Genomic DNA, 26025 nt, shown 5'->3' on the forward strand with positions numbered 1-26025 from the left:
CACGTGGCGTGACCTTATCCACTCTCCATTATTCAGCTACATAATTGATGGTTATTACACAGATGATTTCATCCTCAGACAAAAGGAGGATCCTCCTAAAATGTCTTCAGCCTGGAATCAAACTGCAGTAATGCGACAGTGTCAGTGTGTGTTGTCACTGCGCGGCAGGCCGTCTTCTTCTTCGCCAGATTATACCTCTACAAAAACCCTATTCTGTACATTCACATTTTACTGAGCCTGTCACATTGCATCACTTCAGTGTGACGTTCGGTTTTTCTGTTGTGCACACACGTCAAAGACGGCTGACCTGAAACCAGCCACAGACTACAACCAGACACAACAGCCACCGGCGGCAATGAGGAGACGTTTGTCTTTTTACACTGAACGCTGAAGCCAACGTCCATTGATGTTTTTTTATGACTTTTACATGAGGCAGCACCAAAAAAACCCATATGGACTTTTCTTTTTTTCATTATTTCAAAGCTCTACATGAGTGTGACTGCGAGTGTCTGACATTAAAAATTGAAAATTTGCATCATAAAGCTCGCGAGCTCTCATCAGACACAATGCTGCATCCATTTGGTCGTAGTAGCTGCTGTCAGCGATTTCAAAAGAAGCTTTTTCATGACTGCGAGTGAATGAAAACCAATTTGACTCAAGCCGACTCTTTTATTTATTACAGGATTTATGATTCTGGATGTTGATCTGTTCAGAAGGAAACGAGCGCTGGTTAGTCACAGTGGACACCTGTGTGAATGTGTGTGTCAAAACCTACTGACCTGTGTTTCTGATATGGCCACGGTTTGTTTGAAGACGACCCATTCCACCGTTTCAGAGCAGGGAGGAGCGGTCAGGGAACCATTGTAAATGTAATATTTATCTGTGTTGTTGGGCAGCAGGGACCGCAGGGTGAAAGCTTCCAATGACCCGCTCTTACCTGGCAAAGAAAAAAAAAAAAATCAATACTCTCAATAAGAAAATATCATAACAAAAAAATGTCCTGAGCTGAATGACAATCTTTTTTTTAAAGTATATTTTTTTTGGGCTTTTTATGGCCTTCAATGGACAGCACAGTGGAGAAGTGACAGGAAACGGGGAGGCAGAGAGAGGGGGAATGACATGCAGTGAAAGGCCGTCCGATGCGGGATTCGAACCGGGGCCGACTGCAGCGAGGACTGTAGCCTCTACACATGGGGCGCCTGCTTAAACCACTACGCTACACGACGCCCCTGAATGACAATCTTGAATCAAGATTCAATTTCTTGGGTAATTATATTTCTAGTGTTTTCGCATGAAACAACGCTGCTTTGATCCACAATTTTAACACCAAAGACATTAGAGCACACTGTCTCAAACTCTTATTTAGAATGAATGTGAGGACTATCATGATTTATCTGTTAGTTGCTCTGCTGACCACCATTATTCTGCTGCTCTCTCTGTTGATTTTAGGTCCCATAACTTACACTTTTCCTGTGTTTTATTCGAGGCTCTGAACTTTCTGATTGGCTGACTGTTTTCTGAGTGACACACTGCATTTCAGAAAAAACATCAACATCAAAAAAAGGTTGGATGTCGGGTCTGGGAGCTGGGGACATGGCTGAGAGTGGTGACTGCTTTGCTGTGACATAACAAAGTTACAGAAGTCCTGACAGTTGGTATTAAGGTTCAGTTTCTGAATAAAGGCTGTGTGCATTTCTCTTTGGACTGAGGCTTTGATACTTTCACAGTATTAATATCGAACCTAGACCTGATCTATAATCAAACAACACATGGACAGAGACGTTTAGACTATATGGGACCTTTAAATAAAATATTCTCCTGAACACCATTATAATTTTAGCTGATGAATAACAAATCAAATTTACTTCAGTGTGTTTTCTACTTGGAAAAAAACAAATCTGTACAGTGTTCAATGTGTGTTGTTAATCTACTCCCTCCAGGTTAAAGAGTATTATGATACCATCTGCACCCAGCTACACCTGCATTTTTGTTATGTAGAAGTGACCTACCAAACCTGCTGACGGTGTTGACGGCATCAACAACTGGATTAACGTTCTCGTTGTCGTCCAGGCTGATCTGCGGATGAGAACATGACATTCTGTTGTGGCTTTCACAGACAGGAAGCTGCCATATTACTTTAGTTTATCTGAGGAGGAACAGATTGATCCCTAACACTGGGTCACAAACCAACTCGTCGACCTACCTCAAAGAGCACAACCAAGGCAGCCACCCTCCCTCCCTCCCTAATCGCATCATCCAGACTATGAAAGTCATCTGGATCGTAACAGTAGATCTGCATCTGAATGAGAGCAAGAAACAGGGAGGTTTGCTGAACTCAGGCTTCAATGGTGGACACATGTAGGAACGGCGAGGAGACAAACGGGCACTTTCTTTACCTCCAGAGGGTATTTCATCCCATTCAGGCTGTGCTCGGACCCATCTGACGTTGCGTTGCAGCGGCCCCAGTGGAAGGTGATCCTACTGACACGAAACCTGGAGCTCAGCCCTCCTCCGCTCACAAAGAACTCCCCTTCCACATTAATGGCCACTAGAACACACACACATGCGCTTAAATTTAACCTTTGTGGAAACCAACGTGTTGAAAAGGCGATGTGTGGCAAAGAATGGGAGGGTCCGATAAAATGCACATGATGGGTTGATTTGTAAAATGTTTTTTTTTTTCCTGCAGTTCAGGAACAACCAAGAACATGAAGCTAATGTTCAAGTGCCTTAAGATGCAGGGAGTTTAATGGAGACTAGAGGCTGTTTTCAGGGAAACCCAGACCAGAGACTATAGACCTATAGCCAGGTCAGATAAACCAACATGTAACCTGCAAAAACTATATTTTAATGATGGGTGCTGGTTAAAAGTGATTGTGGGTTGGGATGGGAATCAAAAAACTGGATCTAAATTGTCTGAACCATCAGAATCGTATGCCACCGAGCTTTTATTGATGCCTGCACGTTTTCAGAGCCGGGCGGGTCTATATGCTCACGATGCAAGTTGTATAGGGCTCCGCAAGCTACGCAAGGACCCAGCCTCTCTTTCATGTGAAAGCTGGTGTAAGTGTTTCCAGCTTTGATGAGAGGATGAAGCGGAACTATCCTTCTGGTCATGAAAAGAGAAAACAACACAATCACAGCGAATTGCAGGGAACAGCAATCAACTTGTTGGTGCTAGCTTACAGTGCGCCGCTCTCTGTCTGTGTGTCTCTAGCCTTTCACTCACCACCCACTTCCAGGGCTGTTCTGTTACTTAATAACAGCCATCACCTTAAAACAGGACAGTCATTATTTAGTCTCTCAGTCAAGGTTTAGTAACAACTCTGGACGAATGCAAGATGGATTGACATTGACTATTGATTAAATATTGTTTATTAGCTCGGCATACTGGGATATATGGATGCACATCTCTCAGTAAATAACAACAAAATAGTAACCATCATGTAATCAGCCAAGTTATAGTATAAACAGTTTTTTTATATTTGAAGATTTTTTTTTCCACACAGAAAATTGATCAGGAATAGTTAAGAAAATCGATTAAGAATCGGACCAATAAGTAGAAATGGTAATGGCATTAGTATCAATAAAATCTTATCAATTCCCATCCCTGATTGTGGGCGGACTGCAGGTGAAGAAACAAAACAAAATATAAGTGAAAATAATATCCTGATATTTCCATCAGTGAGGAATCTCACATTTGGAGACTTAAACTAAAAACATTGGCCACTAGAAAAGTACAGAAGTTATGTTAATTTCAATCCCCATAGCTTTTCAGAGGATTGAAATAACGTCTCCACGCTCTAATAGCTGTGTGTAAAATGTAGAGGATTTTGGAGTTTGTTTGATGAGGCGGTAAATCAAAAAACAAAGCAAAAAACAAGACAAAAAAGAAAAAAAAATCCAAATGATTAATGCTGAATAACAGTTTCTTAACACATCTCTGTGACAGTCACTGTGTTGATTGTAGGACATTCAGTGCAGCGAGACAGAGCCGCTGTATATTTCTCTCATAATAACATGGCAGCTACGCAATCTCTGTTAAAATATGCAATTTCCTCTCTGACTTCACAGAGAAAAAGGGAGATCAATTTTAGGACCATTAACATATAGAGGGGGCACGCACGCACACAAACACACACACACACACACACACACACACACACACACACACCAGGCGATATTAGAAAGATGGTGAAGATAGCTCAGACAGCTTTTCATTTGTTTTTCAGTCCACACTCTGCCTTTCTTCTTCTTCTCACTGTCCCTTCACATCATCCACATTTCTCTCGCCTGCTCCTTCTTTCTATCTATGTATGTATGTATGACACACACACACACACACACACACACACACACACACACACACACACACACACACACACACACACACACACATTTTACACAACTCTTGCTTTTTTGCTGCCTTTTTTCTGTTGCTCAGTTTCATCTCTATCAATCTTCCGTCTCTCTCCACATGATCTCTCTGTGCTGCTGTCCCTCTGGTTGCTTCTCTCTGAATTACTTGCTCTCTCCGTCTTCTTCTCTGTCATTGTCTGACTCTTTCTCCTTTAAATCCTCGCTGCTTCTCTTCTTCATTAACCTCCAGGTTGTGAATTTTTTTTTTTTTTGGATCTGAAAACTTAAGCTTCTTTCCACATCTAGGGATTAAGATGTTGTGTTTTACAGCAGCAGAATAATGTCTCAATCATGTTCGTAGGATCTAGTACAAACTGCAGCTTCCTACTCTGCTTGCTGCTTCAATAAGCTCTTGTCTGGGATTGAAAAGAAAAAGAAAAACCCTACATGTTGCTTATCTCTCAATACAAGAAAAAAAGCTTGTTGTTTGATTTCTTGTATGACAGCATTGCTAACATGGCTTCAGCAACTTAGATTTAACACATAAAAAATGTCTTTTTTATTATGGTGACATTGTTAAGACTTCCTCTCAAAATGCTAAAGACCAGGCACTGCAGGAAAGGAACATTAAGGAGAAACATGGGGAAACATCAACATACCAGTCTTCCCATTGTTGTGAATGGTGCTGGACTCTGCCGTCAGTTGGTCCCAGCCCTCTAGTTGCAGGTTTTGGTACTGCAGCCGAACCTGGGTAAACGTTTCGTCGATGTCCACGGGAGACTGCCGGGCGCTGTTACAGGACGGGTACTTCTTACCCCAGCTGCGCTGGTTCAGGGTGCCTGGATGTGAGAGAGGGAGTGAGAGCTTGCTGAATGATATACAGTATATCAACACGCAACAACCTCAGGGACAGTGACTGACCTTGGCCGGCCTTTCTCAAAGAGTGGTCCGTGGAAAGCGACCCCTTGTGGTCGGGCAGTAAATGTTAAAATATAATTTATTATAAATCAACTCATATGTAAATTCAAACATTATTATTTATTTATTTTTTTTTTTTGTTATTTTTTTTGGCTTTTTGCCTTTTACAATAGTCACAGTGAGAGAGAGAGAGAGAGAGGATGACATGCAAGCTCGCCACAGTACTACTGAAGTAGAAGCCCTATCGGTTTTTGGGGATGTTTGAGGAGTTAGATGGTCTGTGAGTTTTATTTTAATGTTGAAGTCCTTGGTCTGACCTAGACCTAACCTTGGTGTTGTTGCATTTTGTATTTAGTACTTTTGGATATTACATTTTGATGCTTTTGGCAACATTTTTCTTGCTAAATCTGTTGTGCCAATAAAGCACCTTTGAATTTGAATTGGAGTGAGATAGATAAAGAGATGAAAGTGTTCAAGGACAACAGATGTGAAAATGTAAAACTACCTGAAAGTTCATTATAAAACCTTTTTTCTTTTACATCAGCTGTCACCAGAAACTCTGGAAGCACCATCGTGTTTGTGTTGGAAAACAACACCCTCTTTCTTTTCTGATGAAAATCAACCAATGTAAAATTCTGAGGCTGGCAGAGTCTACCAGTTACCCCAGTGTATGAAAATAACACTAATGCAGTCATGATTTATAGATGTGGAAAAGTGTATCTGTACAATGCATTCAGAAATGTGTATTGCTGTTACGCCATCTGCTAAATGAGTCCAGCCTCAAGGAGGGCAGATGGTCAACCTGTGGTCAGACGTGACTGGTTGGCCTCAGGTCACACTTTATTCCAGCACCCTGAGTGTGAGGGTATGTGTGTATTTGTGTGTGTGTGTGTGTGTGTGTGTGTGTGTACACATTGTTAATGCATGAGTGCACACCTTATATTCTGTGTACATTTATTGATGTTCTGTGCATGTGTGGATATGTGTTTGTAAATTGTTTTTCGGAGAGCACAGCATGAATTCTGTCTTATTGATGTATGTGTGTGTGTGTGTGTGTGTGTGTGTGTGTGTGTGTGTGTGTGTGTGTGTGTGTGTGTGTGTGTGTGTGTGTGTGTGTGTGTGTGTGTGTGTGTGTGTGTGTGTGTCTGTGTGTGTGTGTGTGTGTGTGTGTGTGTGTGTGTGTGTGTGTGTTTTAAACAGGCAGTGCTTTTCACATGAATAATGTAAAATAATATTAACAGCATCTGGAAACATTTTTGAGGCCAAACACGCAACACAATAAATCCAATCAAAGAAGCAAAAAAGGAAAAGCAAAAGTTAAATTTTTCTATAGTAGTGCTTGTGCGAGTAGTGTAACACACACATAACGCATGACACGTAACACGTAACATGTAGCACACAGCACAAGTGTTACTCTTAGTATCACCGGGTCTACCTCAAAATGTGTGTGAGTGAATTAATTGTTTATGAGTGCATGTCTGAATTTCCAATTTGTATTTAAGATATTTAAAGACACGAGTGTCAGACTATCTGCATCTAACATAAGCTTGATATGCTTTTATTTGTTACTTATTTATCTTTTGTATATATATACAGCTCCTTCTCATTTATTGTCATGCACTATTTGCAAGTGTGTGTAAAATATTTATTCACAGGTGCAAGTTACGTATCTGTTCACATGCGAACATCATCGGTTCTCATCTTTGCATGAGTGAATGTGTTACTGTGCATCCATTTATCCGTTCTTCCCTCCAGGTCTCAGAGAGTAAACACTCCTAATTATCACGCTAACTAATATTTCAGAAGTTACAGCAGAGAAGGTTAGAAACTGACAAATATTGTATCATATGAATCCACAAGCCGTAAGTGCTATAATGATTATGATTCAGTAACATTATTCAGCATTAGGTTTGATTTAGTTTCTTGTTATTGTGTGTGTGAGTGTGCTTTACAGTACACAGTGAAGACAATGGGTCTAATGAGGTCAGAGCAGATGGTTTAACTGTTACTGGTCACACATGACTTAACAGGTATTGGCTCAGCATTCCTGAGTGTGTGTGTGTGTGTGTGTGTGTGTGTGTTTTTCAATCCCCGTTCAACTAAATCAGTGTCATCCTTGTTGTATTGCTGTATCCAGTTAAACAGACTGAAGTGAATATGTCCAGTAAGTTCACTGGTTCAACAACATCCAGCTGTTTGTTTACATGGAGTTCTTTACTAGTCAATATGTTTGCGCAGTCTGCTGTTTCAGAGATGTTCATGAGTGTGATGTGAAAATGAAAACGACACAATTTTGACACAAGCTTTTCATGAGTCGTGGTTCACAGTCCACAAGGTGCATAATAAGACTGTTATAAGCATCACACAGTATAAGACTCCAACAGAACTGGTGTGATTGTACATGGAGCACACAAATACAAGACAAACCTTAATGTTATTTGGCTGTAAACAGACAGTACACAGCAGCAGACTATGTGACCATCATGAGGGATCAGACACTGAGAAAGACCCCGACTATGTACAGACGCAATCATCACAGCCTGGACATAGAGACTGGCCGACACAGGCGAGACCCGGTCGCCAAGAGAAGACAGGCCGTGTCAGCTCTGTCCACAGAGACGGGTGGAGACAGAGAGACATTTCCTGCCACACCTGCTACACGAGTTCTTTAACAAAAACTAAAAGTTTTGATTCCCTCTGTGACCAGAATAAAAATTCAGCGCCATAGAAGCAGCGTGACACGTTAAAGCATGTCACGGCACGAAAACCCATGACAGCCGTAGCCAGTCTCCCCACACTGCCTTTTCATTTATATATGTCACATCTCATACTCACCATTTTGTAACAATATATTGTTGTTAATTGTTTCTTTTCTTAATCCTAAACACTAATTACTTTGGTCGGCCTTCTATACAATGATTATAATGATTAGTGTTCTTGTTCTTTTTACTGATTCATTCTGTTTTACTTAATACATTATATGTGTGTACATGTATTTTTTCTTGTTATGATTATCATATTGTCTGTAACGCTTTGGCAACGCTGTCTGACAATCATACCAATAAAGCATACTGAATTGAAAAAAAAAAAAAACATTGAGAGAGAGACAGAAAGAGAGGGAGAGGGAGCGGGCGAGAGAGAGCGAGAGAGAGAGAGCGAGAGAGAGGGAGATATGCCTTTTAAAGGGTCAGCTCACACATATCACAATTTGCTTAGTTATCCCTTGTGGTATTGAGGCGTACAGATGAATTCAGGTTTATTCCCAAGATTTACAGATACACGATCAACCACTGAGACTTTATATGCCTCCTCAGTGCAGTAAGTTCTCAACATTTTACTGAGATTACACTGACTGAACGGGAATTTAAGGTCGAAACACAATTATGGACGTGTTTAAACATTTTTATCACGTTTTTCACAAAACTGTTCTTGTGGCACAACTCATTTTTTAAATTTGACTACTATCTTGTCAGTTCCACATTTCCATCTTCATCTATATTTTGTGTGAAAGTGCTAATACAGTGCGTGTGTGTGTGTGTGTGTGTGCCAGTGAAATGACAGGGGGTGTGTCAATTACCACATCTGGCCACTGCAGCCTCATCCATCAGCTTCACACACAGTCACACAAACACACTCACTGAGTTTCTCCTCTGTCTTAATGCTACCATGGCAACAAGTCACTGACAGGTTGGAGAAAGGAATAAAACAAAAATCCCTTAAAGCTAAAAGCTAGACTTTCCGGTCTTCTTCACACACACACGCACGCACGCACGCACGCACGCACGCACGCACGCACGCACGCACGCACGCACGCACGCACGCACACACACACACACACACACACACACACACACACACACACACACACACACACACACAACACACACACACACACACACACACACACACACACACACACACGCAAACACACCCACTCGCATTCAGTGAAGGAGTAAAACTTAGATGATTAAATATGGAAATTACATTTCATATCTCTGAGTTCCACTTGCTTTTCCACAGAAGTCCCAGAATAAGGTCCGTTGATGCTGCCGGTGTAAGGATGTTGTACCTATTGTTGTCAAATTTATCTGGGGGGGCTTTTACAGCAGAGAGTCTGCCATATTTGATAAAAAATTATAATCAGTATTATATTATTTTTCCTTCTTTTGTCCTTTCTTGCACTTTCTCTTCATCTTTTTAAACAAACTTATATAGATAATTCTACAAATAATGAAATACGAATTTCAAGCAGGGCTTAGGTCTGTACTGAACGTTCACTCGAGGTCGGCTCCGAACCCCAAAACTTTGCATGTGCATACTGGGTCAGTTGCAGGATCGTCAGCTGGAGCTACCGTTCACTGATGTTTCGACCCCTGCCGGGGTGGGAGGGACAGTAGCTGTTTGGGGACATCTCCCCGTCACCCCCTGCAGCTGCCCTTATTGGGGAATCGAGCCCCAGAAACTGTCCCTCCTCCGGAGCCACAACCAGTCGCTGGGCTCCTGAGCCCCCCCAGCCAGGTCTTTGATGGCCCTCTAGTCAAACCATAGACTGAAAATCAAGATGGACACAGCCTCCGTGAAAGTCACCCACAGGTTTCTGAAGTGCAGTTTTGAAGCTCAGAGTGAGCTGCTCCACCATTGCCATCTTGGCAGTGCTTGACTCCACCTAACCTAATTAAAATGGGCAAACAGGAGGGGCGTGTGTGGAGCTGACACTACGTCATGGAGGAGGAAATTAGCTGTAGAGACAAAAAAGTCGAGTGTAAACTTGGCAAACAGCAGTTTACAGCTCAACAACCAACACAGCTTATCTAAAAACGTTAAGCTAACTTGTCAGCATAAGGATCCTCCTTCAACTTTTGTGTTTAACACTTCAGGCTTTGTGTGTGAACATATCATAATTGGCATATTTCAATATGTTTGGTCTAATTAGGTTAAAATGGTTTAATATGGTCCAAATATGAGCTTTTTATCTTTATTTCTAATTCATTATGGGTTAATGAGGCTAACAGCTAGAGCGCACTGTAGCTGATTTAGTTAACCTCGTGATGATGTGCAGATTCTTTTTTTCTCCGTGACCAATCAATTGGTTGAAGATTAGGTACGATTTCAGCCCTGATTTCAAGTTCTGCAGGAGGAATAGGAAGACGTTTGCTCAAAATCCGTTCTCATGTTCGGCCATCTTGGATTCAATTTATGCTCCTTAGTAAAGTGGATGAAGGAAATGATACTAATCTGGCATCATGATTTGTTTAAGTGAAATTTCTGGTTCAGTTTGAGCTGAAGCTGTAACAGCAAAGAGTAAAGATGAGTGGAGAAACTTTCTGTGAAGAAACTTTGTTCTCTGCAGCTGCCAGAGGAGCAGCCAGCTGTTAAAGTGGTCAAGACAGAAACCATTTACACCTGATGCCTCTGCTCTTTTTAACACAACACCCCGATGATTTCACCTCACCCCTCGCTGTCCAGGGAGGAGAGGGGAGATGAGAGGGGAGGAGAGTGCACAGAGGACAAAGCGAGGAACGGAGATACAGCAGCGGGGGATACAAAGTTAAGAGGAAGACAGAGGAGTAGAGAGGTGATAAAGAAAAAACAAGAGAAGACACAAAAGGAGGAGAAAGAAAAAATGGATGAGACAAAAAAGAAGAGGTGTATGAGACAAGAAGAAGACGAGGAGGACGAAGAGAGGAGACAAAAGGAAGAAAGTAAAGAGTGTAAATGTGTGTGTGTGTGTGTGTGTGTGTGTGTATGCAGGCACTGATATACTGTACAGATGTGTGCTTCATGCAGATATACAGCAACTGACACTTTCTCCTGCCTATGCTTACATCAGTTAAGCTCCCTGGAACGGTGCACGCACAAACACACCCCAACCACAACACATAAAAACAAACACACAAACACAACACACACACACACACAACACAACACACAACACACACACACACCACACACACACACACAACACAACACACACACACACACACACACACACAGAGAGCTGATTTCACCCTGTGTGAAAAGGTTGTGTGCTGCTGAGAGAGCCAACTGTTCAGAAAACCTGCAGGATTATTAAATTGAATAATGTAGGGCTTGACTTTTTTGGTGACTGTCTGCTCCTGTTTGCATCACTGCCGGCAAAAATAGCTGAATATGTATCAAATATTAAAAGCAAAAACTGTCTCTTGGTTTAGTTTAACCCACGGTGGCGTTTCAGAATCTGCATTATTGTCTGGCAGCATAAAGCAGAGGCAGCTGAATAGTTTAACCTCATTTCACTCACTGAGAGCCCTTTATCTCCTGAATGTTTTAGCATTTTATGAATTTAGACACACTGTTTTAGAACTACTGCTTATATTCATAATCCATTAGTCAACTAATCAACTGTTTATCCTATAGAATAAAAAAGTATACAAACAAAAGCTCAAAAGTTAAAGGATTTCTAATGATCTAAAAAGCACAGATTACATTCCAGCAGCTGGAAACAGTGAGTTATTGGTAATTTTTGCTCAATTCATCTCCAGTCATTTCAGCTTCGATAAGTTTAATTATGGTAAACAAACATCCTTTTCAACTACTAATTCCAACTGTAGCCAGTAGTACTCAGCTGGCAGGAAACATGCTAGCAGTTTAGCTTCCTAGAGGTAGTGCTAGCTTAGTTACCCTGGTTGTTCCTGGGAAAAACAACAGCTAGACTGTTTTATGACACCAAACAGGAAGAGGATGGAGCAAAACCTTTTAGACTTTCTGATGATAGAAGACAGCAGCTGATAGAAAAACACTTTCAAATGTCTGCTCTTCAGTGATGTGGACAACAATGACGCATTACAAGCAACGCCAATGATATGAAATGGTATACACCTCCGGTCTCTGAAGTGGGCGTTGCAAAGCGGCACCAGCTACCTCATTCAGGCCTATGGAACTGGAATGAAACGTGACAGCAGCTAATATTAATATCTAACCTGATGCAGACTTAACTGTCTGCATCCTTTGGGAAAGAAAAGACAGACATGTTTTTCCTGTTATTTGCAGGTATTTTTTTTACACTATGATGAATAAAACATGAGATACAGTACAAAATTGTGCCTGATTTTGCAGCTTGTTTTTATCTGCCAGCCTAATATCTGATCAACCCAGTACAAGATAATATCAGTCTAATACTATTCTCAGTTTTCCCTCCAAAAACAGTAAAATAATAGTGACAACAATAGTATTATTAAGTGCCTCAAGCTTCTGTTTACTTGGTTGAAAAGTGACATTGGCAGCAGTGTAACCAGAATCAGAACCCACAGAGAGAAGAGAGATCTGTGTTGCCAGATCTCAGAGTGTGTTACTGAGCCAGAGACAGGTCTCAAATCAGATTTTCTCCTGATTTGTCTGAAGAATGAAATTTTAGTGTCAGAATGTTTGGGAGATCTGTGGCTTGTGAAAATTGTGTCTAACATTTATTTCACTGACTGTCGGGCGAAAGAATCACAATCTGTGATCAGGTTCACTTCTCCCATTAGAGTGAAAAAACTCAGACCTGCTGCTGGTCTCCTAAAGGGGCGGAGAGGTGGAGAAACCCACATGACACATACAGGAAGTGCACCGTCTCTTTTCTCAACTGCCGCTGATGTGGAGGAGGCTGATGGGAAATAATCTTATTTTGCTGTTGTTTTATTTTGAAAATACACCGACATCATCTCAATTCATTTGACAGATTATGCTACATGCAGCATATCTCTGTGTAACTATTGGTAGGGTTCGCTTTAAAACTGTTGAATACAGCACAGTCGGTGTGTAAACTTATATAAAAGTCACAACAGTTTGTTTCTTAGCAGAGAGAATAAATCACTGTGTTCACATTCAATGGTGAATTTCACTGTTGAAGAACAACTGTTCTGTCATAGCTGGTGTGATGTGTTTCAATCAGTAAAACTCTTTGATTATAACGCAGCCTGAGCCTGAGCACAGAAATCAGAATTGTTCCTCTCTGTGAAAGGAGACTTCAGTCATCTTTAGTCTGCGGAATCAATGTCTCTGAATGCATTCACACACACACACACACACTGACATAATGGAGAAAGCCTGAAGCTGACAAGATCTAAGCTACTAAATGAATCTATTATGTATAGCAGAGAAAGGACTACACACACACACTCACACATCACTCATTCAGTGAGATCTACTATATGGTAATGACGGACTGTCAGCAGCCGCCGTATCTGACAATCAGACCTGTCAGATTATTCAAAAAGAAAAAGAAGATTAAAAAAAAAAAAAAAAAAAAAAAAAAAAAAAAAAAAAAAAAAAAAAAAAAAGAAACTCGGGGTATGAATCAGAGTCCCCCCGTATGCTCTTCATGTGATCTCTGATGACTCCGTCTAGACATGAACATGAAAAAGTCTCTGGAGCGAGACGCGACCGGGACGAGACTCTCTGCATGGAGCAGCTCAGTTAAATATTAAACACTGGGAGAGGCTCTGAACAGATTTTAATGTTTAGCTAAATGTATAAAATGAAAGTTAAGAACAAAAATAAAACTTACTTGAAAAAAAAAAAAAAAACCCTGTGCTTTTTTAGTACTTTTTAGTGCTTCTTCAGTGCCTCCTACTCCTGCCTATGTTTGTATAACTTAAGAGTCCAGTCTGCCAAGCTGTGACTATTATGTCGGTCTCACACTAAACCACTTTTCAAGAGACTTCACTGTCATTTCCAATGTGAGAGCTGCGTCGCGCTCCTGTCGTCTCGATTGTTTGGTGTCAGTCTATTTTTCGTCTTAGCGTTCTGAAAAAATTAAACGTGTTTAATATTATCATCGGTTTTTAGTCTTGGTTCATGCAGACAGTGCAGACGTTCAATGACACGTTCTCCAGCAGCAAACAGGAAGCTGCAAACTGATGGTTTGGTGTGAGGAGGACATTAAATACATAAGGAAGGCAAGGAAAACAATTTCAAAATAAAACAGGAAATCATAAATACAAAGTACAGTCATACAGATGTTTTTGCTCTTCCTACATCATTATTATTATATTTATTAAGTTAGTAAATCAACAAACTTCCTATTGAAGTCCTCACACTTCACAGTTACCTCTGATGGTCGGGGGGATTACAGCCACTGAACTCATTACACCAGCCACACACTGGCACAAGCAAGGACAGAAACTGGGGAGCGCAGAGTGTGTATTTGCGAATAAGGAAACATACACACACACACACACACACACACACACCTCTGCATCATTACAAGGCTCCAGGAGCAGCCACACAGGCTGAGCAACAACTGGAGCAGAAGAGCAGCCAGCCTAAAGTATTTGGTGACTAAGAGAGCAGTTGAGAACGTGGTGGGTGGTGAACACTCGCATGAACACAGAAAAAGAGACAACGGACGCGTGAGATGAGAGAAGGCTGGCTCAGAGACACTCAAATAACTGGGATCAAAGCTTCAGTGTTCTCTGCTTGTCACAGTGTAAAAGCCTCTGGTAACAGCCTTTAGACCATGATGGGACTCTAAAACCCCTTATTAATAATGTGGTAATGACAGAACAACAAAGACGTGGGGACGCACACTTATCCTTAATCCTACGAGGATTACAACCTATTCAGGTCGACGGCTTCCAGCCGATACCCACTGATAAATAACACAATAAATATGTATTCAAATAAACTGCATTATACACATGCAAGGATGAAGACTGATCTGACTTTCAAATGACTGCAGGACACCGACGCTGTGTATGTTCGCTAATCACAGAGCATTATTGTGAGTATGATAAACAAATTAATCATCCAAAATTGGCAGGGGTTTCATTTTCTGGCCGGCAGATTGATAACACTTGAAAACAAAATCTGTCTTCATGATTTGTGAAGTCCATTAGGAGTCAGCAGTGCCAACGGTTGTAGTTATCTGGCTATCGCACATAGGATCTGACAGGAAAGCAGTATTCACTGATTTGTTTTGAGGTCTTTCCTTTGCCACTTGGGACCTGGGCAGAAGCTGAGAACACAACACTGACATATTGTCACTTTGTTATAAGGAACGTGTCTGCAAAGAGTAGCCTATTCTTACATCCTGCAGAGACAGAGCTCACATTATGGTTCATGTAGAGTCACGTTTCTGGCCTCCTGATGAATGTAACTCCAACATTCACTCTTCTTTTAGCTTCACTTTACCTCCTTTTGAGGAAAATATCTTGGTCTTCAGCTGCTAAAGCTACAATATTCACCAGCTAGTCACTAAGTCCATCTGTCCAGTTGATTCATCAGAGCTTTCAACCAGAGCTGATGATGAGAGGAACAGTAAAGTTACAGCCAGTAGAACCAAAACAATTAGCTGAAAGACACAGATCTCCTTTGCTACGTTGATGTGCCGTCCACACTACTCCGGAGTTTCCGAGCACCGAAAACGGAGACTTTTGAAAACGATACTGGCCCCGTTTTAGTTTGAAAACTGTTGTAGTCTGGACGGGCGAAAACTGAAACCTTTGGAAACGATGATGTAGACACCTGCGGTTGCTCCCTCACTGGGTCTTATCGGTTTCCACTACCAGTGGTGAATACAACCTGGATAATGAAATACAAGTGTTACTGACCTTGTTGTCTTTGCTAGCAGCTGTTGTTCAGTTAAATTCTGCATTTTGACATTACACTTGTCTTTGTTGTTCCTTGCTCCTAGTATTTTTTTGCAACCAATCAACTGCAGAGAATACAATCTGCTTCCTGTTTACACCGGCTCGCACATGCCCAGTGTACGTGATTGCTCAGGTATGTGTGTGTTTTCAGGTGTGATAGTTTGGACGGAGATTATTTCTGATAAAGAGCTAAAACAGCCGTCTGGACGGAGATCGTTGTGTTTTCAAATGAAAACACAGTCATGTGGACGTAGCCTAAAATACTTTGCAGAGTTAAGGAGAACTGTGGTGTCGGGTGATAATTCTCTTTGGGTTCATCACTAAAAGCAACTCCTTTCTCATTACACAAATTTGATCCATTGTTAGCATAAAATATTGCTTAGTGCAGCTTTAAGGTATGCTCTTTTTGTCTCAATTTGCCAAGCCAAGCGGGTTTAGTAAAATCTCAAATAAAATATAATTCATTGTCTCACTGCCAGGATTATGCTAATCACCTGTAATTACTTCCCATCAGCTTTCGGTCCATATTTGATAAGATTGATACATCACAGTATTTCCCTCCATGAGCAACTTTTTGTTTTTTTGCAGTCTGCCTCAGAAGAGAAGCCCAGAGCGGCTCACCGACCTGTTGTTACTAGAGCTCCACAGAGAAGCCTGAGAGAGGAGATGTAGAACTATGTTGAGATGGTTTTTGGTTCTTAAAACCACAAATATATCTTCTTACGGATCAACACTTCTAATAAACACCGGAGACGTGTAAAATATGGGACCTTCAAATTTTGGATATCGCCCAAACCTATCTAAGTGTTAGCATATTTTTTTAACCTAGTTACCACAGATACAAAAATACTGTTTGGTGTCAGTCTGTGTGAAAATTTTTAAGCAGGCCTTCATACTGAAAACAGAACTGCATCTAAAAAAAAAAAAAAAAAGAAATCATAGGGCTCGTGTTGGTGGGAGCATGTTGCTTCAGGCTCCACCGACGAGATAAAATATGGTCGACACAGGACCGTTCGAGTGATCAGTCCATGAGCGTGAAGGCTTCTCAGACACCGAAACACTGCATGGTGTTGCACAGAACTATGAGACTGGATTCGACAGCTCTTTGAAGTTGTCATAGCAACAATCATTTTATTGTCTGTATCAGTGATTGTGAATAAACAGGAGATTTATGTTTTTCCATGTTACAAAGTCATCTACTCATGTATATGACAAATACAGTTTTGTTGCCAAGATACACGATATTGTGTTGCCCTCTTTGCTGATCACCCTGCTGGAGCCTTTTGCGTCTTGAAAATGACTCTTTTGTTGATGTTATCTCCCCTTTAATTTCAAAAATGACAGGTACACTTATACATAGAAATGAGTGTGTGAATGTGAACTGTTCGCACTCGCACACTGACCCAAATTTGTATTACCATGATGAGTGTGAATTTTACATAAAGATTTCTTCTGGGGTATTAGACGGAGCCATCACGCAGCCTCTCATGTTATCCATATCAGCCTAATCCTAATGATGGTGGTGCATGAGGACAAGCTGCCCGTACTAACGCTGAGGAGAGACACGCATGTTTCAAGGAGACTACTGCACCATTTCATCAAGGGTATGATCGGACTCACAACATAGAGACAACATAAAGGAATGGTTTAACGACAGAGTCTTATGAATTCATGTGGACAGGAAGACGGAGTCATTTTCAAAATCAGTCCGTGTTTCTGTGTGTGTGTGTGTGTGTGTGTGTGTGTGTGTGTGTGTGTGTCTGTGTGTGTGTGTTCTCCAGACAAAGCACTAGGGGAGTACTGAAGCCTGCATGCCCTCCGGCTATGACTTAGTTGGATCAAGAAGAGAGAAGAGGCAGAGAGACAGACACAGAGAGGAGAGGAGAGGGAGAGACACAGATACAGAGGTACAGAAAAAAAGACGGTGAACAAAACATACTCAACTTAATCAGTAATGAATCCAACATTTTGATAAAATAATATCTTTTCTTATGTCTTGCTCTTAAAACAGATATTACTGTTGCAGTGGAAGGAATAAATTTGCTCTCTCTGCATTTAATTCTAGGTGGTATTCAATCTGTAATCTCGACTGTTCTGCTGCTTCATATTGAAGTTGTTCCGATATAAATGGTTTATAATGGCGCTCCAATACCACTCAAAATAAGAGAAAGAAACCCCTAAATTATTTTGATGGATGTTAATTATAAGTAGTAGTGATGGTAAAGGATCTCAGTAGTGTTTGTGAGTCTGTGTAATTTGAATATTATCCTTTGAGAAGTGTTTTGAGTCTCATTGCATTTGGCTTGAAAAGGAAACTCCGGGTTATCAGAGCACACAATTACACACCAACACGCACAGACACATACACACGCACACACCCATACACACGCATAACAGATGGGGCCCTAGGGGGTGTCTTCCAGGCAGAAGGATCCCAGGGACCCCCCCTAGAGACAAAGCAGAGAGGAATGGAGGAGAAAGGGGAATCTTTCATGCACAAACACACATATACAGAGTGTACCTGCAGGTTTATTGTTAATACTTCTGAACACATTTTAAAGCTACCAAGATTTAAATTTCGACTGAGTTTAAGCCCAAAATAAAGAAAGCAAGCTGCCATAAGCATAAGTGATCAAATTTAAAGGGTCTCATATTGTATAAAGGTAGATGTCCATGTGTTGTTTGATTATAGATCAGGTCTAGGTTCTATATTAATACTGTGAAAGTATCAAAGCCTCAGTCCACAGAGAAATGCACACAGCCTGTATTCAGAAACTGAGCCTTAAAACCAGACGTCAGGACTTCTGTGACATTGTGATGTCACAACAAAGCCCTCAACCATGCCCCAAGCCCCGCCCAGTGTTTACCTGAAATCTGATATATTTCTATTGGATCACTCAGAAAACAGTCACAACACTCATGAACCTGACTGATATTTCAAATGCAGCAAATTCAAATTGAACATCTTTAATCATTTTTTTACAGAGATAATCTTTAAGGTTTTCAAGAAATCAAAGCTTTACTATTTATGTATTATATCATTCAACATGTTTACATTCATAATTTTCTCTTTATGTAGTAGTTTCTATTGTTGGTGGTCATTCCTGCCTGGGGTTCAAATTGCCTTCACACACAAGGGATGTTAGTGTGTAATTTTATTTCAGCCTCACCGTTACAACTCTCTCTCCTGACACTGTATCAGAGCTGGATTAAGTTACTGCTAATGCAAACCAAACATTCATGCTGCTGCTGCTGCTGCTAGTTTACATTAAAACCATTTGACAGACAGAATATGAGGTGGTTTATTGTGAAGCAGCCACAGAAAATAAGCTGCATTCGTCACAGAGATCAGTGCTGACAGCAATCGTCAATCTAAAATGTGTCTTCAAAACAAGACCTGATCATTTTACCACATTTAATATATATAATAACATTGTGGTGAGTAATAAGAGGAGGGGGCAGCCACAGTGAGCTGCAGGCAGAAAGGTTGCATGCCTCCAACTACAAAAAAAAAACAAACATCTGCGGCATGAAACCAGTTCATGGTTCAAGTTACTGAGAAAATTATTACATCAATGAGTGTCTGTTTGGCTGCACTGTAACAGACTCACTGATTGCTTTTCTGTTGCACTTCTGATAAAGAAGCTGCTCAACAAGTGTTTTCTACCCCCCAGAATTCTGGGACATGTAGTATCAAACTACACTTGCAGTTTCCGCAGTCATCACGAGTGTTGCCAAAAGCAACCAGGACCGAAATCCCACAGATTATAACTTCACAGACTGGCAGGCCGCCTGCAGGCACATATGCCACACGAGTCTCATTCTCAACAGTTTCACAATCACCCACACTGCGAGTCCCCTCGGTTTAACACATTAGATCATGAACTGTTCTGGAAATAAACAACGAGCTCAAAGAAACTATGAGCGTAACTAATCAATATTATACCTCTGTAATCACTTTGTATTTCTCTGATTTCGTTCATTAGCTCTACACAATTTATATTTTATAAGTTTACTGTCACTGTACCCTGCCACTGATTTTTACATATAACAAACTGATATATGTAATTATGTTTCAGTTACCTAAAAGTTTAAACCTGTTGTTAAAAATAAACCAAACAGCCACAGATGTGTAATGTAAGCTATTTGAAGAAGTGGATTGCAGTTTTGATGTAACCTGATTTTAAACTTTCCTCCTCTGCCTCTCTTGTCCTTTCAGCACAGCTCTTCTTTTTATTCAGCTCTCCTTCTCTTCGTCAGTCACCCTCTCACTCTCCTGCCCCCCTCTTTCTTTTATTTGCCTTTATTTTCCTTTTGTCCCCCCCCCTACTTCTGACCTAACTAAAAAGCTGTGCGCACAGCCTCACAATGAAGTGCGTTTCTTTCAAATGTTAATGCTTTTTACTCACGGCTCAGTGCACAGCGCAAGGCAAGAAACAGACCTGGTCAGGAAAAACAAGACTATGTACAGACACACACAGACACACACACATACACATACACACCGCAGAATGGCTAAAGTTACAGTGAATCCAAATGAACTGCCACTGAGTTGCCTTCAGTTGTGATGATGAACTAAGAAACCCAACAGAGTGAAAAATGAGAAGCACAGAATTTAATAAGAAAGAAAGAAAGAAAGAAAGAAAGAAAGAAAGAAAGAAAGAAAGAAAGAAAGAAAGAAAGAAAGAAAGAAAAACTAATATTACAAATGGAGACAACGATGGATCTCCACAGGCTTTTCATCATTCATGACCATTCCTGTGTATCACACAGGAAATCTATTACACATTGAGTGTGTGTGTGTGTGTGTGTGTGTGTAGGCCTCAGACTTGATTGTAAGATTTGACAGAGGGGAAGAAAACAATCTGCAGGATGGTAATACGTGTGAATCTATTGATATTCATGCTGCTTTGTCAAATGTGAGTGGGAATAAGTCAGATAAACTAAATCTCACGGCTGCACTGTGTGTGTGTGTGTGTGTGTGTGTGTGTGTGTGTGTGTGTGTGTGTGTGTGTGTGTGTGTGTGTGTGTGTGTGTGGCTCGAGTCATTGCATTCTCACATTCAACGCTGTGTGCAAATACTTTATTTAAGTGGATGTTCAGACCCATGAAAAGCGATTAAGTTCATGTAATCACAGTTGTTGCACTAACTCGATTCTGTTTGGGGTTACATATTTCATTTTAATTGATTTTAATACAGTGAGCTTATTTCATACTTACTCAATGTAAGTACAAGAATGTAAGGACTATATAATGACTGATGAATGAATGATAAATGAAGAATAATAAATCTACTCTTCCAAAGCACATTGAGCGAACATCCCTGAAGAGAGTTTGACAAGAGCTGAAGTCACGTGTCTGTGTCAGTCCAGCGGAAGGTTCCTTCAGTTGGGCTCAATGATATGCGAATAAAATCATATAGCGATTATTTTAGCAGATATTGCGATTGTGATATGAGTCACAGTTTCAGTTGGAAGGGACGAGCATGATCCTTTACATCTGGAGAATATCATTTGCAGGCCAGCGCGTCTCTGTAGCAACACAACGCTTCATTTATGGTCTGCTGTGACACATATCACCTTTATCAAAAAAACTGCACCCCTTCGATTTGGACGTTGCATTTGCTATATTGCAATTTCAATAATATTTCAGTTAGTCGGAGGCGACCTGATAACTGAGTGGTTACAGTGCATACCACATGGCCGCATGTGCTCTGAGCAGCGAGTCCCTGGTTCAACTCCCAACTGTCCGGGCTCTTTGCTGCATGTCATTCCCCTGGTCTCAGTTTCCTGTCACTCTACACTGTCCTATCAAATAAAGGCTTACAAATGCCCAAAAAATTACTTAAAAAATAATTAAAAATGAATTGTTCAGGCATGGTTTTGTGGGGATTTTTAGAAATATGGGTGAAGGAATGATGACCAAAAAAAGAATCTTTCAGGTAAATGAAAGAAAATAAATACATAGTGTTTATCACAACTCACACATCATTTCCTTTTTTGCATTTTGGCTCCTGTTTGGTTTTTGAGTGACGGAGTGACATTGACTGTGCGTCTTTGCAAAGGCTTTTTTTCAAGCAGCTGAGAGCTGGATGTAATGTACGGGAGAACAGTGTTACCAACTGCCTGCTCAAAATCTCACTAGCAGTCATGTTATGGGAGCCGACACACATACAGATTAAGCACCATTCTCTCACCCCCAACTAATTATAGAATCAGGCTGAATCTCCACCAGATCGGCTGTCATTTGACGGTCAGTTTAGGGTGAGGGGGTGAGGGGGTGAGGGGGGCGCGGGGGGGGGTTGGGGGGGGGGGGGGGGGGCGATTTCCAGTAGCCGTCTGAACTAATTGCCTGAATGATTAAAGATCTGACTGTTGGAAAACTGATGAATCTCTGATATGGCAGAAAGTTTGGTTGACCACCATCTTGCACTTTGAGCAGCTCTGTGGTCAGATGGCTGCTGTCGAAAGATCTGGTATAGACTGCAGCGAGCTTGTTTTTATGTAGTTGATGTTTAAGCATTTAACATGTTGTGGCTATTACTGTAATGATGTACATGATTAATAAAAATGTACAGTGTCCTAAAGTTACTATAATCACTGGGTCTCCATACCTGAGACCTTTATCAATCTGTTTTTATTCACTACAGGTTTAATGCATCAGCTGCAGCTAAAAGTGAACAAACCATTATCAACAGCCTCGCAGCCAATAAGCTGCTGTTCTGCTTCACAGTCATTCTACAGGAAGTTGTATTTTATACTTTGTATTGCATCATATTATGCGACTCAAAGGACACGTGTCGGTTATCACCAGCTATCCATTTGGGTGCAGGTTAACAGGTTTAGCAGCTCTGTGTTTAGCTCACTGGCGACCTGTTGAGCTTGATCGCTTGTCCTGATTCCCCCCTGACCAGTAAGGAGCTAATGTCTCCCTCTGGGACCATTACTGTCTTTGTTTCTGTGGGACCACAGCTTAGCGCAGCAGGGGCTCAGTGCTGAGTTAGCTGATGTCGCCTAACCATATGGTCTGAGGCAGATCAAGGCTCTCCCACAGGAGATGTTAATGGATAAATCCTTCGGCTCATGTGATATTCAGACTGATATTTAACAGTCTGATGTAGCTGTCTCTTGTATTGTCTGCTTCAGGAAGTGTCTGTGTGGCTTTGAAAGGTAAGCAGAGCCACACAGACTTTCCAACTTAAGCTTCCCGTCACTGATTGATGGTTAAATCAAATTTGAGTCATTGAAGAACCCAGAGAAACAGTTCTGTTTGCAGTGTACAGCAGTCTTATTTTATTCTACCTATGTTTTATTGCTTCTTTATTATTATAAAGTGAGTCAATCCCCATAGACTCCCATGTTAAAATGTCCAACTTTAAAGCAGAAACAAACATGTTTACAGCCTGGTACAAAAACAGTTCTGGTCTCTACAGCTAATTTCCTCCTTCATGACAACTGTAAGGGGAGTCAATTTTTTTTATAACTCAACTATTTAAATTTTATTCAGGCTTAATGTTCTGAATAACTGAGGGCATGGCCAATTTGAGTGACAGGTGGGTGAGTGTGAGTATGTCTGCCACAAACCGGCATCTTAGTTCCACATTCCCCTCCTCTTTGCCCATTTTTAGATTAACCAGGAGTCAGGGGCAGAGTCAGGCACTGGTAAGATGGCAACGGCGGAGCAGCTCGCTCTGAGCTTCAAAACTGCTCTTCAGAAACCTTTGGCTTTGTGCATCTTTATTTAAAGTCTCAGCTAAATACCTGTATGATGTACTATGTGACTGTAGCAGATGACTTAAATATTAAGATACTAACAGTCACACCAGCAATGATATGATTTTACAATTTTAGTAGTTTTAGTTTTCTATTGACTGATTTCTTTTATTCTGGATTTATTCTTTCACTCACTACAAAGGCCTGTTGCCGCCTTTTTCTCTGTTGGGCACTCCCAAAATTTCCACTTCCTCTCACAATAACACTTCCACTGAAAACACTGTAAATCTGTGTAATCTGGTGTGGCAAAGAGCTTACATCACATGACACTTGAACGTCTCTCACAATTACAAGGACAAGAAATCAAAACCATAACGAGTGGCTCTTACAGACCTGAGTACGACCAGTCGATGTCTTCAGGGAGTTTCTTCAGGCCTCGGAGCAGCGGCTCTGCGGCCACAACTACAGGAGAGAGAGACAGAGATTTCTTAGTGTCATTTTGCATTTTCAACAACTCACAGACTGACAGGTGAAACCATGACCAGAGCAGCTGCTGTGTGGCACTGACATATGATAAGTGGCAAGTTTTTCTGTCATGGGATACAACTGTTCAGCCTGTTAGGAGAGAGACCGACTTCTCCTCTCTGACTGAAAGGAGCCAAACATGCTAACACTGTCATATATGATGTCAGTGTTGTATATATATATATAACAACCAATCTTCAGCCTATGTGAGAAAAGCTACATAAGATAAGTTCCTTATCAGTCCTGCAGTAGGGACATTTGCATATTTTACAAATGCCATATATATATACCAAAGATGGCGACTAACATAGTGTTCTGTGTTCTAGTGTTTCTTTCTTTCACAACTTTTTTCAGCTCCACTGTACATGAAGTGGATTTTTTTTTTTTTTTTTTTACATTTTTTCCCAAAGGTGAGAGTGAAATCATTTCTTAGCAACACATACAAGTTTCTGAGTTGTAGCAGAAATGCAACACTAACCTCTGGTCTCTCTGACAGACAAACACCCATTCCCTGGCCCCTTACTCTAACCTTAACCATCATAACTGAAGGCCTAACCCCAACCCTCTAACCCTGCAACCAAATCTCAACCCTCAAACAGCCATTTAAACTTGTGGGGTCCATATTTTGGTCCCCACAAAGCAGTCAAGCGTATAGTAATTATGCTTTAGCTTTAGTATCAATTAAACCTGACCTTAACCTCAAAACATGTCATCACCTTAGAATTTAATGATTTCCATTATGAGGCCGGTTTTTTGTCCCCATAAGGAAGACAAGGCCCCATGATGTGAGTGTGTAAACAGAAGTAGGCCCCCACAACATGAGTAATACCTGGATCACACACACACTGCATGCACACACGGTACCAACATCATTTGTTATCACCACACAGTTCACCACTTTACAGGGTGCAAGGGGCACTACATCACCATTAACCACTATCATTATTTTCAAACACCAACACCACACACACACACACACACACACACACACTATCTATTTCATGGTAGTAATTTTCACTCAGGGACAGTAGAGGATACACTGATGTATGAAGTCACAGGTTGAGGAATCAGTGTGTGTGTGTGTGTTTGTGTGTGTGTGAGAGAGAGAGAGAGAGAGAGAGAGAGAGAGAGAGACAGAGAGAGAGCGCTACTCATCTAACTGATTCTTGCACTATCTGAATCTATCTGTTCACTAACAGCTTTGTGTCCCTCTCTAGCTCTCCACTCTTACTCCTTGACATATGACACTGAATAAACACACAAACACACATAAGCATAGCTCTCTCTTCCTCTACTAAAGTCAGTCTCTCTCTCTCTCTGTTTTCATTTTCTCTCTCTCTCTCCCACTCTTTCTCTTCCTGCTAACCTTAACTGGAGTGAGTCAGTGCTGTGTGTAATGGTCAAAAATGCGATTACAAAGAATTCACTGTATCTTTATAAAAAGACCTCACAGATGGTGCTTTTTTCCATAGCTGGCATGAACACTGTGCTAACCAGTATTTTTAATCCTTTAAAGGTCCATATAGTATAAAGGTAGATGTCCATGTGTTGTTTGATTATAAAGCAGGTCTAGGTTCTATATTAATACTGTGAAAGTATCAAAGCCTCAGTCCACAGAGAAATGCACACAGCCTGTATTCAGAAACTGAGCCTTAAAACCAGCCGTCAGGACTTCTGTAACTTTGTGATGTCACAACAAAGCAGTCACCACTCCCAGCCACACCCCAAGCCCCGCACACCTGGACCCATCATCCAACCCTGCAGGATTTTGTTTCTCTGAGTGTTTACCTGAAATCCGCTAAATTTTTATTCGACCACTCCAAAAACAGTCAGCCAATCAGAAGAGAGGCTCAGAGCCTTCTCTCTTCTGATTGGCCTGTTGTTACTGGAGCTCCAGAGAG

General features: G+C 41.1%; 1 protein-coding gene across 1 annotated transcript in view; it reads right to left on the reverse strand.

Moving 5' to 3' along the window:
• The window catches only part of LOC111224609 (receptor-type tyrosine-protein phosphatase zeta-like), a 72566-nt gene that overhangs the window by 24288 nt on the left and 22253 nt on the right, over nucleotides 1–26025 (reverse strand). Inside the window, exons 2-7 of the mRNA XM_022749160.1 lie at nucleotides 23993–24061; nucleotides 5019–5198; nucleotides 2397–2548; nucleotides 2204–2299; nucleotides 2010–2076; nucleotides 780–937 (exon numbers count right to left, since the gene is read on the reverse strand). Coding sequence (XP_022604881.1) covers nucleotides 780–937; nucleotides 2010–2076; nucleotides 2204–2299; nucleotides 2397–2548; nucleotides 5019–5198; nucleotides 23993–24061 — 722 coding nt within the window. The remainder of the gene's footprint in view (nucleotides 1–779; nucleotides 938–2009; nucleotides 2077–2203; nucleotides 2300–2396; nucleotides 2549–5018; nucleotides 5199–23992; nucleotides 24062–26025) is intronic.

This window comes from Seriola dumerili, unplaced genomic scaffold (genome assembly GCF_002260705.1).
Source record: "Seriola dumerili isolate Sdu_G_001 unplaced genomic scaffold, Sdu_1.0 BDQW01000138.1, whole genome shotgun sequence".
In the NCBI taxonomy this organism is placed as follows: Eukaryota; Metazoa; Chordata; class Actinopteri; order Carangiformes; family Carangidae; genus Seriola; species Seriola dumerili.